Here is an 18,102-nt window from a genome sequence, read left to right on the forward strand (position 1 = left end):
CTAGCCAATTGAGCTACCTGGCCAGGGCCTGGCAGCCCATGTCCTAGCCTTTGAATACAGTTGCTGACAGGAGCCTTGAGGAGTGAACACACAGAAGCTGCAGGATGGACACGGCTGGTGACCAGGGATCCCAGGGGGTCGGGGAGCAGCACCAGCAGTGTTTGCTCCTCTCTCCAGGGGCTCTTCTATCGATCAGTCTCCAGGGGATCAAAGCCGCTGTCCCTCCAGGCCGCGGCGCTGTGTGGTCGGCGGCAGATGTAGGCTGCAGGCCTCACGGCTGAGGAGAAAGGGGGGTCCCCGCAAACACGAGACCTGCCAGGGAGCCCGCCTGGTGGGCTGCGCGTTCAGCCTCTCCAGATGGCGACCCTGGAGCTAGGCACTGGGCGACAGCAGACGTGGAGAACGAAACAGAAAACAGTTCTAGAGACCTGTGGGGGCAGGAAAGAAAACAACTGGCCGTCTTGTTAGAGGAGATCGCAAATCAACTGCTCACTGCGGAACGGGAGGAAGACGAGGGGAACGTGGAGTACAGGCTCAGTGCAGCCAAGGTGGACAGTGACGGTCAGGGCATTGGTGACAGCGTCACGGACGTGGGAGGGGAGGTCTGGGGAGACCCTCGAAGGACCAGAGTGCGCTCACCTTCCCGGGATCTCGGCACCAGGCATTCATTTCCGCCCCCTAACTCCTCCCCGAGGGCCTCAACGTGTGTCCCTTCAGAGTTCTCCTCTCCCCACAACTGTCAATTCAGAAAGCCCAGGGGATGGATTAACGGCAGAGAAATGCTCCAAAAGGGGTCACATTTCACCAGATGCCCTGCCTGTCACTGAAGAGAATGTTCTTTCAGGGCAAGGCTGTGTCTTCTCCACCTGCCGGGCTGCCCGGGGGCAGGGATGTCCCCACTGTAGCTCCCAGGCCACCAGTGTCCAGCTAACTGGAAGTGCGTGTTTACTGGTAAAATATTAACCCTTTAGCTGAAACCGGTTTGGCTCAGTGGATAGAGTGTCGGCCTGCGGACTGAAAGATCCCAGGTTCGATTCCGGTCAGGGGCATGTACGTTGGTTGTGGGCATATCCCCAGTACGGTGTGTGCAAGAGGCAGCTGGTCGGTGTTTCTCTCTCATCGACGTTTCTAGCTCACTCTCTCTCTCCCTTCCTCTCTGTAAAATATCAATAAAAAATATATCTAAAAAAAAATTAACCCTCTACTCCCTCCACACACACAAGGAGGTCTGGACATGTGTGTGTGTGTGTGTGTGTGTGTGTGTGTGTGTGTGTGTGTTTCACAAGCTCCCTAAGCGATTACGGTACCCATTACAGAATAAGAACGCTGCCCAGCGTGGCTGGTGGCTGAGTTGGGTGCAGTGTCGCCCTGTACACCAAAAGATTACGGGTTCAATTCCTGGTTGGGGCACGTGCTGGAGGCAGCCGATCAATATTTCTCTCTCACATCAATGTTTCTCTTTCCCCTTCCTCTCTCTCTTAAGAATTAATACACATATCTTTGGGTGAGGATTACACACACACACACACACACACACACACACACACACACAGTGCCCCAATGCTCAGGGACACGGCAGGTCCTCCAGAGAGCATTTGAAGCAGTGACCCTCAGGGTAGCGCCCTCGTGTCTGTCAAGCCACATCTCACCTTCTTAGTGAGCTCCACCCCCACCCCAGCACCCTGGGTCCCATCCGGCTCCCCTGTCCCCACTGGAACCCACGCTCCCTGAGGGGCAGAGATCTTCATGTCACTGACCGGACTCATGTCTACACATGGTGGGCGTCCAAGAAACATGTGTTACATAAACGAAGGACGTGTGTCTGTGGAAAGGCATCAGTGCAGCCGAGGACAGAGACCATTTTACATCTAAGCTTCTTTCATCGCCTCGTGCTGAGGGTCCCCAAGGCCAGCTCGCGTGCAGTGATTCCCTGGAAGGACCCACCGGACTCAGGGGAGCTCTTACAGCTTATTCCACAGAAGGATGCAAGCAGAAGTCAGCCAAGGGGGGCGTGCAAGGTGACAGGCCGGAGAAACCAGCCTCAGCCTCCCAGGATCTTCTGCCACGGAGCTGCATGAGGATGCACTCAATCCCCCCAGAGACTGAGTGACAACACTTGCCAAATACTGCCAACCAGCCTGGTATCCAAGGTGTTTTTTTTTTTTTTTGTTTGTTTGTTTTATTGATTTTTTACAGAGAGGAAGGGAGAGAGATAGAGAGCTAGAAATGTTGATGAGAGAGAAACATTGACCAGCTGCCTCTTGCACACCCCCTACCGGGGATGTGCCCGCAACCGACGTACATGCCCCTGACCGGAATCGAACCTGGGACCTTTCAGTCCACAGACCGACGCTCTACCACTAAGCCAAACCGGTTTTGGCAAGGCATCCAAGGTTTTATTGGGGACTGGTCCTACAAACATGCAGTGCCCGTGTGACTGACCTCCACGCACCTCTGCATTCTACCCCAATACAGCATGGCTCAGGGCCGCGGGCACACCCAACAGGCTTGTCCTGAGTCAACTTATTGGCACAAACCGCACATCCAACCGATACAATGCACATATATCGGTTTCTGCCCGATTCCCGGCACAGAACTCTTAAAGCTTGCCATCTCTGAATGATAGGGGCATTCAGGAGATGGTAAGCATCTCTGGGCGATAGGTGTGTCTTTTATGATAATGAGGCAGCTCTTGGTGGGCTCCTGGTGGGACTGGTCATCAGGAAGACCGAGCCGTGATTAGAAACTCAGAGTTTTCAGCTCCACCCCCCACACTGAGGGGGAAGGGGACTGGACATTGAGTTGATAATTCATCGTGCCTACGTAACGAAGCATCCACAAAAGCCCTGAACCACGGGGCTTCTGGGTGGCGAACCGTTCTGCCTGGGAGGGTGGCACACCTCAGCTCCCTGGGGACAGAAGCTCCTGCAGCTGAGACCTTTCATACCTCGCTTGTGTATCTCTTCATAGGGCTGTTTGTTCGTATCCTTTAAAATACACTTTGGAACTGTGGTACATCTACACAATGGGATACGACACCCCTGTAAAAAAGAAGGAATTATTACCATTTGCAACAGCACGGATGGACCTGGAGAGCATTATGCTAAGCAACACAAGCCAGTCAGCCGAAACCGGTTTGGCTCAGTGGTAGAGCGTCGGTCTGCGGACTAAAAGGTCCCGGGTTCGATTCCGGTCAAGGGCATGTACCTTGGTTGTGGGCACATTCCCAGTAGGGGGTGTGCAAGAGGCAGCTGATGGATGATTCTCTCTCATCGATGTTTCTAACTCTCTATCTCTCTCTCTTCCTCTCTGTAAAAAAAAATCAATAAAATATATTAAAAAAAAAAGAGAGAAAGAAACAGAGCAAGATAAATATCACATGATCTCACTCATTTGTGGAATATAATGAACAACATAAACTGATGAACAAAAACAGATCCAGAGACAGAGAAGCATTGAACAGACTGTCCAACCTAAGAGGGAAGGCAGGGGAGAGAGGTGGTAAGAGATCAACCAAAGGACTTGAATGCATGCATTTGAGCATAACCAATGGCCACGGACAGTAGTAAGGGTGAGGGCATGTGCTAGGCGTGGGAGCAGCTGGGAAGAGTCAATTGGGGAAAAGGGAGACATGTAATACTTCAAACAATAAAGAATTTAAATAAAATAATAAAATAAAATATACTTTGAGCCCAACCAGTGTGGCTCAGTGGTTGAGCATCGACCTATGAACTTGGAAGTTGTGGTTCGATTCCAAGTCAGGTCACATGGCCGGGTTGGGGGCTCGATTCCCAGTGTGGGGCATACAGGAGGCGGCAGATAGATGATTCTCTCTCATCATTGATGTTGCTATCTCTCTCTTCCTCTCCCTTTCTAACTGAAGTGAATAAAACCATATTAAAAATAAAATATACTTTGAAATAAATTGGCAATAACTGTTTTCCTAGGTCCTGTGAGCCACTTTCGCAAGTTTCCAAACCAGGGGAGGGTCATGAGAACCTCCAGTTTGTAGCCACGTTGCTCTCTAATAAACTCTGCTGTGTATATGGAATGATTTCCCCTAAAATAAAAAATAAATTAAAAAAAAACAGAATGTGGGCACGCCTTTTCTAAATTTCAAACTATCGCTCCAAGTTCCTATTTCTCTGAGGGCACCTGTACTCTGCTGGACCAGCAGTCAAACCCTGACAGCAGGAGCTCCCTCTTTCTCTCCTCCGTGCTGGGGTGTCTGGAGGAGGCCCCAGCCCAGTGGCCCCTGCCACTCCCTCCAGACTGGGGCAAAGTGCTTCCTGGTAAGGGCTCTGTTCGAGTCCTGCGGGCTGATGAGAAGTCTGGGATACCCCGGCCTGTCTGGGGGGAGGGGGGAGTGCTCAGTCTGGGATCCCGCTCAGGGAGGTGCAAGCATCTCAACTCACCCAAAACCAGGACGTCCCAAACGGAGCCCTAGCACGGCTAAAGGAGCATGCTCACCCGCTGCGGGGAGACCCGCTGGTCCGCTGGGGAGAGCAGCCAGCAGCTGTATCAGGAGCCTGAAGAACTGCCAGGCCCTTTATGCCCATTAGGACTAAAGCAGCAGTGTGACATGTAGAAAACACTTAGCACAAACACGTCTGTCACTGTGTTGATAATAATGGGCAAAAAGTTAGGCACCTGTACCTCCAACAAGAGGAAACTAGTTAAACGCCATCATATATCCCTTGGTAGGACACTATGCAGCCGTTAATAATGACGTGTGTAATGACTTCTCCATGGCATGACAGTGGCGAAAAATAATCCAGGTTCAAATTGCAGGGATGTGATTTTAGTAATGCAAAAAAGGGACATGCTCAGAAAATGACTGGGAGGCTATCCCCCGTTAGCAATGGGGGTTACAGATTCTATCGTGTCTTCTTTCCACGGGCCACTGGCCACGCGAGGCTGTGGAGCACTCCGAATGCAGCTGGTGAGACTAAGGAACTGAATTGTTACATTTAAAAGAGCTAAGTTTGAATAGCCACATGTGGCCAGTGGGTAGCGTATTTGACAACACGGTTCTGTAATTTATTTTTGTAATTTTTAAATCTGACCCATGAAACAAACTGCGGGTAAATGCCCACTTTGACAGGGTGTGATACCGCGCGAACCCCGACAGGAGGCCCTGAGGGGCAGCGCTGACTGGCTCGGCCCTGAGTGCTCTGACCGCTAACATCAGGAACAACTGCCCTTATGACAGATTCCGGGATCAGGTCAGATGCTTATGCAGAAAGGCTGCCACAAAGACAGACAGAAGACGCCAGCCCCTCAGGCCCCTCCGGTTTGGGACAGACTGGTTGGAGAGGAGCTGCTTTCCGGGGAGCGTCAGTGCTGTCTGATGGTTCGGGCAGAGGCCCCATCCCGAGCCCGAAGGCCCGCTCCCCGGCTTTGCCCGGTTCCACTCACAGGCCCTGTGCTGCTCACTCCGAGGCACCGGCAGGAGCCTTTCTTTCTGACTGCACTGGTCTGGCTGAGAACAGGAGGTTCTGGCCTTCCCCCTGCTGGAATCACACCCCTCAAAGGTCCTGGGGTGCTGGGCTGGGCCAGGCTGGCGAGAATCTCCTCTGTGAACGTGCACAGCAGGCTCCGAGGGTGACAAGGCAGCAGGACACGGAGTGGGAAAAGCACACGTATTTATTATGAAATACTCTCATATTCGGGTAGTGAGCACCGGTTAAAAGGCTCGCCTTTTCTGGAGGCTCTGGGAGGTAAATGAGTGTAGTTGGAGGAGGAAAGGATTTTGGAGTTACTATATCTGCTCCCTAATAGCTTGTGTGATCTTAGGAGAATTACTTAGCATCTCTGAGCCCATTTCTTCTATAAAATAGGAATAACTACACCTACAATGCACTGCTCCACAAAAGGTGTGTTTTATTTGAGACTCTGTATAGCCCAACAGCATCCATAAACCTCAGCCAGTTCCAATCCCTGGGGAGGCTGAGGGTGCCGTGGATGAGGGAGGCGCTGCAGGCAGGAGAGGGCTTGCAGGGCACGCACAGCAGGAGCGGGGAGTAATGTGAGAGGCACCAGGGGGCCCTGGAGCTCGGGGAGCCCCGGAGAGAATGAGGCTCCAGTGTCCTCTGGGATATGACTCTTCCACATATTTACCCTGAGCGAGGGGGAGGGGATGGGTGAGGAGGAGCCAGTGGGCAGAATGAAGGCCGAGGATGTGGGGAGGGGCTGTGTCAGGGGAATAGTAAGTGGGGAGGAGACCCGGATGCAGGTAGACGATTAGCTCTCATCACCTGCCCCCAGAGCTGGGGAGAGCCAGTGCGAGCCATTTCTCACGCGGACAGCGCAGGCTGCTGGGGGGGGGGGGGGGGGGGGGGGAAGGGGGCCTAGACGAGTCTCTCCATGGGCAGGTGCTCGTTTCCGCCCTCCTGGCTGGGCCGCTGCCAGCGGGACGAGCGCCGGCTCCAGGGATGGATCCGCAAGGTCACAGTGATGTCCGGGGATGTGGCTTTCTCTACAGTGACAGGATGCAGGTTCCCTCCGCTGGGTTTTTCCAATAACTCATTACAGGGTGCCACACAGTGCCCTGCCCTCTGCTCAGCGAGCCCCTGCTGCCCCCGCCTCCCCCTCAGTGCACGCACGCTGTGCCGTCTCCTCGGTCCTGGGCCAGGAAAGCTCCCGCTCCTGTCCTGTGTGGACCCCTTTTTTAAGCTAGATCCGTGTAACCTGGCACCCATGTGACCCAAGACCAAGTCCCCAAGCAGGGGACTCGCAGTGCCGGGCTGTCCTCACCCTCTCGGCCTCAGAGCAGACCCCAGCGCCCCCCCCCCCCCCCCCGCTTTTTCTCCTCCCCATTCCCCCCTACACTGTTTGCTCCCTCCACTTGACTCAGAATCTGTTCCCACCCACTCCTTCACCACCCTCCCACCACCCTCCCCGCTCTCCTCGGCTCCCAGGCGGTGTTGTCTGTCGGCACACCCGCCCTGCCCGTCCCTGTCACCTGCAGCTTTCCTGGCAGGCGGCCCGGCGCCCAGTGAGCATCTCGGTGCTGGGCGCTCGCTGTCTTCCGAGGCCACGAGTCCATTCTGTGACAGTGCTGGGCCGAGTTCCCAGCACATGTCCAATCTGCCTCCTAGGAGGACACGTGGTCCCAGTTAGGTCCTCCGGAGCGCCGCCCACAAGCTCCCTCTGTCCACAGGCAGCGTTTCCCCCGGTGGCTGACGTCACAGTGATGTTCACTCCATGCCCCCACCCAGTCTCTTCCTTTCGTCTCCCCCCTCGGCCCTCCCTCCATCCCAGGGACCTGTGCACCCACTTCAGGTCTCTCCCCTTCCAATTCTTCCTCCTCACTGCCACCTGGTGAACTTCTCCCAAACACCAACGAGCACCCTCTCCCTGTGGACAGTGGCTGGGAGAGTGCTCACTCCTTAACCTGGCACTTAAGGTCTTCTTTCTTCTGCCTCTGCTGTTAATGCAATCGCTTCCTTATACGGAATCACCAGCTCAAGCATCAGAACTTCCCATCAGGACTCTGACTCTGGGGTCCAGTCTCCAGCCCGTGTCCTCCCTCCTCCACCCTGTGCTTCCTCCCTCCTCCACCCTGTGCTGTCCTCCCTCCTCCACCCTGTGCTGTCCTCCCTCCTCCACCCTGTGCTGTCCTCCCTCCTCCACCCTGTGCTTCCTCCCTCCTCCACCCTGTGCTTCCTCCCTCCTCCACCCTGTGCTTCCTCCCTCCTCCACCCTGTGCTTCCTCCCTCCTCCACCCTGTGCTGTCCTCCCTCCTCCACCCTGTGCTGTGCTGTCCTCCCTCCTCCACCTTGTGCTGTGCTATCTTCCCTCCTCCACCCTGTGCTATCCTCCCTCATCCACCCTGTGCTGTCCTCCCTCCTCCACCCTGTGCTTCCTCCCTCCTCCACCCTGTGCTGTCCTCCCTCCTCCACCCTGTGCTTCCTCCCTCCTCCACCCTGTGCTGTCCTCCCTCCTCCACCCTGTGCTTCCTCCCTCCTCCACCCTGTGCTGTCCTCCCTCCTCCACCCTGTGCTTCCTCCCTCCTCCACCCTGTGCTTCCTCCCTCCTCCACCCTGTGCTTCCTCCCTCCTCCACCCTGTGCTGTCCTTGGGGGGCTGACCTCCTGACGCTCTGAAAGGATCTCCTCCAGCTGCAGAACCCAGCCTTTGTCACTGGGCTTTGCAAACGCTCTGTTTTTGATGAGTCCGGTTGTAGGTCCTCGGAAAACTGCTTTATTCCCCCACACCCTGCATAGGTGGGCGCTCAAACTAAGAGTTTTGAGGATAATGATGTGATAAACCCCGCTGCCCGGGCTCCCTGAGTCTCTTCCCCACTTTCTTTTTATTTCCAAATGTTTCTCGTAAGGGCATGCTTCGGGCTTGTTCTTCCAGCAGCTGTGCAGACCACGCAGAGAGCACACCTGTGGGCTGACCAGTGTCAGCACCGGGAAGCCATGGGCCCTGAGCCGAGGGGTGCAGTGGGCTATGATGAGACAATTTGGCCACTGGCAGTGACTTACTTGGTTCCCAAATACCTGATTTAGTGCTTGAGTTCTTTACATCTGAACAACAAGCTCTCAAGCTCCTACTGAGAAAACTCTGCCAGGATTGCTCAGGAGTGGTCACTACCGCCCTTGGCCATTCATTTAAAAAAAATGCTTGCACCCTGGCTGGTGTGGGTCAGCTGGTCAGAGTGCTGTCCCATACACTAAAAGGTGACAGGTTCAATTCCTGGTCAGGGCACATACCTAGGTTGCAGGTTTGATCCCTAACCCTAACCCAAAATTCTAGAGACAGCAAAATTTTTAAATCTGAATTTCGAAGCAGTGGAGAGTTCTTAAATATTAGCAATTCCTCTCATCAGCCTGGCTGCATCTCCAAAATGAGCTTTCTTTTCTTACTGTCCTGTCCCGCTACCCAAACGTAAGTGTAAGCGATCCATGGCTCTGCCCTCAGAGGCCATGCCCCTCCCAAGGCACAGTCCACACACACACACCCTCCCCTCACCCCTTCCCAGCTCTTCCTCACACGTTCTGCAGTTGGTTGGCGTTGACAGCCCCTCGGTTGACTCAAACAACACCACATGTGTGAGCAGTTTACAGACTTTATTTCTCGCCCACTGAGCACTGGAGAGTCTGGGCAGGCCGAGGCTCGCCCCCCCTCCCCCGTCCCAGGCGGACTGAGACTCGGTGGTAAGGGAGAGGGGCCTCGTCCTGCCGCAGATTGCTATGGGGTTATCACAACGACATGGTTCCCGGTTCTATTTACACCATGGAGTGTGGGGAGGGTACATTTCTTACACTAAAAATATATACTTTGGAATCTCTAAAACAAAAATATCTCTATCTCTACATGAAACCTACTAGAAAGAAGAACATAGAAAACAGGGAAATCTACCAGCACCTCAGGTTGTCCCTCCCATGGGAAGGCTGCTCTGCTCTCCACCCGACACCCTTAGTTTGGGAGGGCAGCCGCATCGAACCACCAGACAGACACACACAGGTAACAAGAGGGAGGCTCGTCACCGGGAGGAGTGAAGGGGGGGAGGGGGGTGTGGAGGGAGGGGGAGAGTGAACGGGGGTAGGGGAGAGAAAGGAATGAGGAGGAAGATTTTGGCCTCTTTTGCAAAAGGAGTAATTGCACATTCAGTTTGGTACTTCTGTCTCCAACATTATTGCATGTGTGAGAAACCTGTGTGTTGGCGTCAATTGCAAACCTGCTAAGAGAAGCCTAGCTCTGCTGATTCCGGCTGGGCTCAGAGCAGTGCCGTGGGTGGCTTCTCTCTCTCAGGAAATATTAATGCCATCAGCTAGAAGACAAAGCTCAGTATTCTCCGGAGCCGAAAGTGGGTTAGGTTGAAGGAGAATGGCATTCCTTTTCTGAAGGATTAGAAACTATTCCATTCCCTTTGAGCACAGAATCTCCCACAGGAATTAGGCCTATGGATGAATCATTCCACCTTCTGGATTTTCCTACTGAAAAGATTGCATAGAATTCTCCTTTCCTCTTTTCATGTTTCAAGCAGTGATGGGTAGCATGACTCCACACCTCTTTTGGTTATGAAATTAGCCTCCTTTCAGGTAAAGAAATGTTAACTGAGTCAACTGTCCATTCATTAAGAGGCCAAGGGTTCCAAGAACCATAAAGAAAAGCTCTGGACGGGTAACTAAGTTGATTTAGTATCATCCTAATACGCCAAGGTTGTGGGCTCGATCCCCAGTCAGGGCACTTACAAGAAGCCACCAATGGATGCATAAATAAGTGGAACAACAAATCAAGAGTTTTCTCTTTCTCTTGCTCTCTCTTATACTTCCTCTCTTTCTAGAATTAATACAATTTAAAAAAAAGAATAATAGCCGAAACCGGTTTGGCTCAGTGGATAGAGAGTCAGCCTGCGGACTGAAGGGTCCCAGGTTCGATTCCGGTCAAGGGCATGTACCTTGGTTGCAGGCACATCCCCAGTAGGGGGTGTGCAAGAGGCAGCTGATGGATGTTTCTTTCTCTCCGATGTTTCTAACTCTCTTTCCCTCTCTCTTCCTTTCTGTAAAAAATCAATAAAATATATTTTTAAAAAGAATAATAAAGAATAATTTTAGTAAAAAAAATCACTTCTATTTGGGGTTTCAGAATGTCTTTTTATATTTATACTGAAATATGGGTGATTCTGAAAGCTTGAGAATCCATAATCCTTTATCCTAACTAAGAAAAACAACCATAATGCCCCTTTGCAAGAAACCGCAAACCCCCTCACCTCTCTCACCAACCTCAAAACTGGTGGTGGTTTTTAGAACCTCTTACCAAGAACTTCTTCTCTCCAAGGAGAACTAGAAAGACCGAGGAAAAGGCGGGAAGGATGCTTGGAAAAGGTGAGTTAGTAGAAGGTAGAACTTGGATGATCTGGCCAGCCCTGGCCGGCCGGCAGGAAGGCCTCCTCCCACAAGGGAGGCCCGGCAGCTACAACCGAAAGGATGGTCACTGCAGGGCTCCCGAGCGTCCTGCCAGGACGTGACTTGGGAAGCTGAGAAGTCCAAGGAAATGCAGCAGCTAACTAGCAAACACTGTTGAAGCACTAGGAGAAGGTGCTAACTCTCTTACAAAAGAAGCAATTTAGAGAAGCCGGTAAAGTAGCAGAGAGACATCCTGGGTAGTACTTCTGACACACATTATAAGGAAAGCTAGGGGACCTGGGGTCAGGTCTCCTCCTATGCTTCAGGAAGTCATGGCGTCTCAGAACATGGACATTGAAATCAATGGAGAAGATTCAGGGAGAATTGCTGACTCCTCTACTAAAAGGAGAGTCTGGCCCTAACCGGTTTGGCTCAGTTGATAGAGCGTCAGCCTATGGACTGAAGGGTCCTGCGTTCGATTCCGGTCAAGGGCATGTACCTTGGTTGCAGGCACATCCCCAATAGGAGGTATGCTGGAGGCAGCTGATCAATGTTTCTAACTATCCCTCTTCCTTCCTCTCTGTAAAAAATCAATAATATATATATATTTATTTATTAATTTTTAAAGAAGAGTCTGGAGTTGAGTGGGTAGAAAGTGATGTGGAACTGGGAATTGTCTGTTTGGGATGACTAGAAACCACAGATGCCTAGAATCACAGACCTCTTGAAGGTCACAGTGGTCATAGCCTGAGACATCAACCAAGCCTGAGACTTAGCATGTACCAGATTTTACCAAACATTTATGACTGGCCAGTGTGACTCAGTTGGTTAAGCATCATCCTGTGTCCTGGTCAGGGCACATGCCCAGGGTGCAGGTTCCGTCCCTGGTTGGGGTGTGTGCAGGAGGAAACCCATAGATGTTTCTCTCCTGCATCAATGTTTCTTTTCCTCTTTCTCCCTCTTCCTTCCTCTCTCTCAAAAATCAATAGAAACATATTTAAAAACAACAACAACAACACATTTTTTACTAAATTAAAAGCCAGCCATCCCAAACAAAGAAAAACAGCAAATGTTCACATTGCAGGATTGCAGGATTCCTTTATGATAATATCAAAGGTTCTCAGAGTAAGCCTAGAATACACTAATATTTCCTGTTTTTTGGAAATGTATGGCTCACTACCCCTCTATCCTAAAGGCCAATTTCTCTGAATAAGGAGACAGGGATAGGAGCTGTATGTGATAAAGATCAGATCTCCCGATTATCCTATCATCAGAAGTCTGAAACCACATGTAGCCTCAAAGGGCTGGCCTGCATTTTATGCAACCAAATGTATTTGACAACTACACAGCATATTTCTGCTGGTCTTCCCCTTCTCTCCAGACCCTCCTTAGAGTTCATGGGTTAGGAAGTAGCACAGCCTCTTAGCAATGCTAGTTCTTCCTTCCCTCTTAGAACCAAGATTCCGCTCGCTATCACTCTCTTAAATCCCGGGCCTCTGCACCACCAGCCCCTTGGCCCTCCAACGCTCAACTGAAATCTGCCCTTGTCCTAAAAGAGGTGACTGCATTTCTGACCCAAACACCGGGGCTCGGGACTCATAACTAGCCACCTTGCTTCCCACCCCTAAGTCAGGTTCTCACCTTTTTCTACAGACTAATCAGCCTATGTTTGTCCTAGAGCTATTCCATTGGTGAAGTCTGAGGGGGGATCCATAAATGGGGGATGATCATATTATTTTGATATCCCTACAGATTAGGTTGCACGGACTGACTAATAGCAGCAATGAAAGCTTACGGATAACCACATATGCATGCATATACGTGCGTGTGCCGCGAGCTCACACACACGTTGCTGCTTCACCTCCACTCCCAGTTTGCTATTCCACACACAGCCCAGCTTGACTCTGCTACCCCAGCAACAGACCTGAGCCAAGGAAGCAGCCAGAACTGAGACTGGGTGTTTGGTGGAGCTGAAACAGAAGAGACATGTAGCAGAAATGAATCTGGCTATTGTCTTAGGAAAACCTAGTTGCCTACAAGTATTGACCCGCCTTCGAAATCAGCGGAAGTTCCTGAGGCGCAACAACCTGGGAGGGTCTGGTTTGGGACCCCAAAGTGCACCGGTGGTCCTGTCACTCTCTGCACAGTTAATAAAGGCGGGATCCTTACTCTGAGGAAGCTGAGCAGACACAAAGTATCACAAGACATCAGCGTATCAGAAGAGAGATTTTTCTGAGATATTGTCACCCAGTTTCATTGCACGAAGGGCCTTCCTGTTATATTTCTTACAACCACGCTGAGGCTAGGGAATAGGCGAAGCAGTCACCAGCTTCCCTACCCAGAGGAGGCAGGTGAAGACGGGAGGGGCAAGATGGAAGACAGCGTAGACAGGCATATTCTCTGAAAACAAAGGTGAGAAAGAAGGCAAACTCCAGGAAGCAGCCAGAGAGGAATGGGGTAAGCTAGCAGGAAAGCTTTTCTCTTTGACAGGTTGCCTTTTGATTTTTCTAGATTAGGTAGGTAAATGTAAACGGGCACAATTACAACATTTATCCTAAAGTGACAAATGTGAAGCGATGGCTCACAAAGATTTTAGTGCCCATGTAGTTCAAATAATTCCTATTCCTGTCTGCACCACATGAAAGGAATTGAGGCTTCCTTATAAGGAGAAAATCAGAAAAATCAGGAACAATTCCCACAACTCAAAGGGATATCATTTTAGCGTTTGAAAGCAGCGTGCCGTTCAGCAGACAGATCACACATATTGCTTGTTGACAGCAGGTGACCATTCTGAGTGGATGGTGCCCATCCTAAGCCAGTTATTAAATATTTTGAAAATCACCTATGTATTAAAATAACTGTGGCTCTGAGAGTTAGGAAAATATGAAAGAATTGCAGGATTCCTTTAATATCAAAGGTCCTCAGAGTAATCCTAGAATACACTAATATATTAGAAGTCTAAGGAATGCAAAATTCCCTTAAGGTATGTAGCCACTGCTTCACCTATGGAAAGGTGAGCGCACTGAGGGAACATCCCACTCTACAAAGATTTTCCAACTGGAAAACTGATGTGATCGGATTCCTTTGGTGTTGACATGCTTGCTAGTCATATTCTGTGCACAAAGGAAGGGAAGATCTATACGCACTGGAGCCCAAACTATTGCTATTCATTGCAACAAAAAAGAGGAAAAAAACTATAATTGTAGTTGTAAACTAAATACAAAATTAATTTTACCACTTACAGTTCATTTCCCAATGTGGCTTTTTAGATCTGAGAGCCAGAACATTGGTCAACTAACAGAAATCCGTGATGGTGAAGAAACCACATGGCGAAAGGTGATGTGGGTCCATTGAGCTGACGATGATTCACTACTAAGGCAGCTAAGGAGACATTACATAAGCACTTGGATTCTCCAGGAATGCAATCAGATGTGTTCTCAAGAGAGAGTAGCAAGACATGGGTGTTTCTACAACATGGCCAATAAGAACACCTTATCTTCCTTCCCACTCACAAACTGTTATCAAACCTTTCCCAGGTATTGAGAAAGCAGACACTATGACAAGTTTTCAGCTTAGGAAGTCCTTCCTAGTGTCTAAGCAAAATCCTTCTATAGCAATTTAAGTTCAGTCTCTAACTCTCTCCTCCCTGAAACCAAGAGGAGCTCCTCATCTTCCCTTCTCATTACTGATTTCCCCCCAAGCCTTTTCCTGTCTAAGCTAAACAACTCCCATGTCCTTCTGGGCTCTTTCATCATCCAAGGTTCTTGCTGAGTTATGCAAACTGCTCCTAGGAAACAATAAAGTTGCACCCCGGTCAGAGGCGTCTTCTGGCTACAGTGATGGGCACTGCCAATGCCCAGGCCGCTGACTCTCCTGTAGCCAGCCCTCCTGACAGCCTCTGAGTCTGACCAGCATCCCTTACAACAGGCATTCCAACCAAGCCCAGGGCTGCCTAGGAGCCCACTGACACTATGGGACTAGAGAGCCTTCCCCTTTCTCTCTGCTTTGCTCCCACTTCCCTGCCCAATCCTTTAGGAAAAGGGACCTCATTAACGGAATCCTCAATGGCAGCACAGATCCGTATGGCGTGGCAGAGAGTTTCAGAGAAAATGTCAGGAAGATGGGAAGCTGGGTCTTCAGTAGTGGCCGTTTTGAAGAGAAAGAGAAGGAAGAGGAGAAGTACCAACAGGAGGTGGTCTTCTGCTTCCACGTTTCCATGTGGCTGCTGGCATGGGGACAGCTGGATGCCCTCCAACACACACCGCGATAACTGAGTGCTTCGGCATGGCTTGGACATGACCCAGGACAGGGCCGGACTGGGTCTTGCTTCTTCTCTGAGAAATTTGCCTTCTGCTCTGTAACCAGAACTTCCCTGAGGCATCTCATGGCCCAAATCTTCCATCCGGCAAATACTTCTAGTTGAAGAGACTGAATAAAAGTGTTACAATTAGACAAGAAGGGAACACATGATTCATTCCTGCTTTTAACACAATGCTTTTGAAGATGTCACCACAATTTGGATCTGGCTATATTTTAAGTCCATTTACAAGTAGACTAATTCTCAACTAAAAATAACCATATGCGTTATACATTTCAACAGCTGCCTGGATTTTCCTCTGAAGGAAACAAGATCCTATATTTCACCCACATTCAGCACAGATTTATTTTAACCCACTCGATGAAGAAATAACCAGTTTCTCCTCAGAGCAGTCTTCTGAGTGCAACAGTCAGTACTATTCCCATTTTCCTGCCCAGTAAACTGAGAGCCAGAAACATGGCCTGCCAGAATGAACCTAGAATGACTAAGCTAGGTCTCCTCACTGCTTCCCTACTGCTTTGTTTTTTTATTTAGTAAAGTTAATAAAACCTAAGAGCTTCCCTTCAGCTACCTGCCTACTTAAACCTAAATGGTGTTTGGACTAAATTATTCCATTTGGGTGCATAGCCTACCTCCCTGTAGGCAAAGACACCTCAAGACCTTCCAGTTTCTTCATTAACCTGATTAAATTTGATCTATGCTATTGGCAAATGATACACAGAATTTAGTTTCCAAAATAAGAAAACATCTGCAATTCAATATTTTAAAATCTTTACTTGGCGATAATTCTCATTATGGAATTGTATCGATACTATCAACACTATCTAAATATTGTAGCAATTTCCCAATTTGTGTGGTTGCAGTAAGCAGAGAAATGCTCTATAGGTTTTGAAATGGGGACTAGAAAGAAGATTAAGGGAACTAAATAGATTAAGCAAATTTATATCCCCAAATAACTCCATTCTAACTTTGGCCTGTACAAATGTTCAGCTCAAAACAGCATTATCTGTTCAAATATAATAGTTAGGAAACATTTTTACTTTCTTAGCCTTACAGTCATTCTCGTGGGGTTAGTAGCAGTCCTAGAAGGGATATTTGTTAGACAAATTCAATTTTACGAATTGAATTTGTCTAAAGAATATATCTTTTACTTGCAACATGATTGCTATTTTTAAAAGCCAGAAATAAATAAAAATCAGCAATTATAGTTCTCTTTACCTCTTTTCCTTGGTATTTCCAGGGTTCATACTGAGAGCTTTCCAGACTGTGGTTTTAGGCATTTCATCAGATATATTAATCTCAGAGGGGTCACATCTGAAATGAATACTTAGGACAGTAAATGTCAGACACACAAATAAGATACATATCTCAGCCTATAGTGACCGCCAAAAGGGAAGAGATGAGGTCTGAAGGGGTACAGCTAACAGCTCTTAGAGGCCTGGGATCCAGATGGTCGGATGTAGACAGGCAAGGTGACCTATAAGGTGCTGGCTGCTGAGGGCGGAGCTGGTGTGCCAGGTGGTGGCCAGTCCCGCCCCCACAATCCTGCACTCCTTCGAGAGGCCCCTCTGGGGAAGCTGGTGTCGGTGCTGTGATGCCAGTGGTGGTGGCATCAGCTCCCACTTATTGTACCAGCCACAGGGCTAAGCAAGCTTCATTCATCTTCTTACTTAGCCAAATGTCTTACATTTGTAGTTAATAAAAGACTTATATTATCTTAACTATCACAGATTCAGAGATTATTAACATCCTTATTTGAAGACACAGAAACCAAAGCTCCCAGGGCTAATTGACCATCCAAGGTCAAATGTCAGTAAATGGAGAATCAAGACCTTGAATCCAGTCATTCATTTCCTAGAACCCCAGAGTCCTCTGACATTTTCTACAAGCCAAACGGTCTCCTTTCAAAAGGCCAAGAGAGCAGGCAATATCCTAACAGAGGAGGAACATTGCTCCTACTTTGCTGCCAAAGAATTCAAAGCCTATGGTTCCTTCTAGAACAACCTTCTAGAAAGTTTATTAAGGTCCAAAGACTCCATTCTTCTGCAATCAGTTAAAAAAAAAAATCAAACTCATAGACCAGAGAGTAGAATGGTGATTACAAGAGGCTAGGAGAGGGGAAAAGGGAAGATGATGATCAAAGAATGCCAACTTTCAGTCATAAGATAAATAAATTCTGAAGACCATGCACATAATGGTGAGCACAATGAACAATAATGTACTGTACATCTGAACTGTGCTAAGAAAGTGGGTCTCAAGTATTCACACCACAAAAAAGAACGCTAACTATAGGAGGTGATGCATAAGTTAGTTTGACTGTAGTAATCATTTCACAATATATACATCAAAATATCACCTTGTACACCTTAAATATGTACTACTTTTATTTGTCAAAAATAAATATATTTAAAAAATTTTTAAATGTTCAAAGAAAAGACTTTCCTCACTTCCCCTTCTGTATAAACACAATGAATTCAATGACTCAGCAATAAATTATCCAGGATCTAGATGACCCAGATCCCCTCTCTTCCTTTTCTGCCCCTTCTTGACCTCCGGGCTTCTTTCAGCTGCGCGTCTCTCTTCCAGAGTGGAAACAAAATGCCAGGAATGAAACCACAAATGGACCCGTTTAGCTTCCTGTGACTTGTGGTGAGCAAAAGCTTCGATAGAGAAAGGGCTGATGTCACTGGCAGAGGGAAGGAATTTTGTGATCCCAGCTCAGTTCACAGGAGTGTGAATGTCATGAGCCCAGCTGGAATGGGTGCTTCTGCCCGTCCCCAAAGGCCCGCCTAACTGTGAGAATTTCATGCCCACCAGGCTGAGAACTCTCTGAAAACAAAGACCACATCCTATTCATCTTTGAAAAGCAGCAGAGGAAGGCAGAAGAAACACTGGGCTGAGGAGTGCAAAGACCAGGGTTTTGAAT

The 18,102-nt window shown here is 49.2% G+C and overlaps 1 protein-coding gene across 2 annotated transcripts in view; it reads right to left on the reverse strand.

Annotated features, from left to right (window-relative positions):
- Nucleotides 1–12,509: 12,509 nt before the first annotated feature.
- Nucleotides 12,510–18,102, reverse strand: part of SLC4A8 (solute carrier family 4 member 8) — a 72,067-nt gene continuing 66,474 nt past the window's right edge. For both annotated transcript variants that reach the window (XM_084877359.1, XM_084877358.1), the window contains 2 exons: nt 16,395–16,490; nt 12,510–15,286 (listed from right to left, as the gene is read on the reverse strand). In XM_084877359.1, coding sequence (XP_084733485.1) covers nt 15,274–15,286; nt 16,395–16,490 — 109 coding nt within the window. In that variant the 3' untranslated portion in view covers nt 12,510–15,273. The remainder of the gene's footprint in view (nt 15,287–16,394; nt 16,491–18,102) is intronic.

Source organism: Pipistrellus hanaki (assembly GCF_964339955.1).
Source record: "Pipistrellus hanaki genome assembly, chromosome: 3".
In the NCBI taxonomy this organism is placed as follows: domain Eukaryota; kingdom Metazoa; phylum Chordata; class Mammalia; order Chiroptera; family Vespertilionidae; genus Pipistrellus; species Pipistrellus hanaki.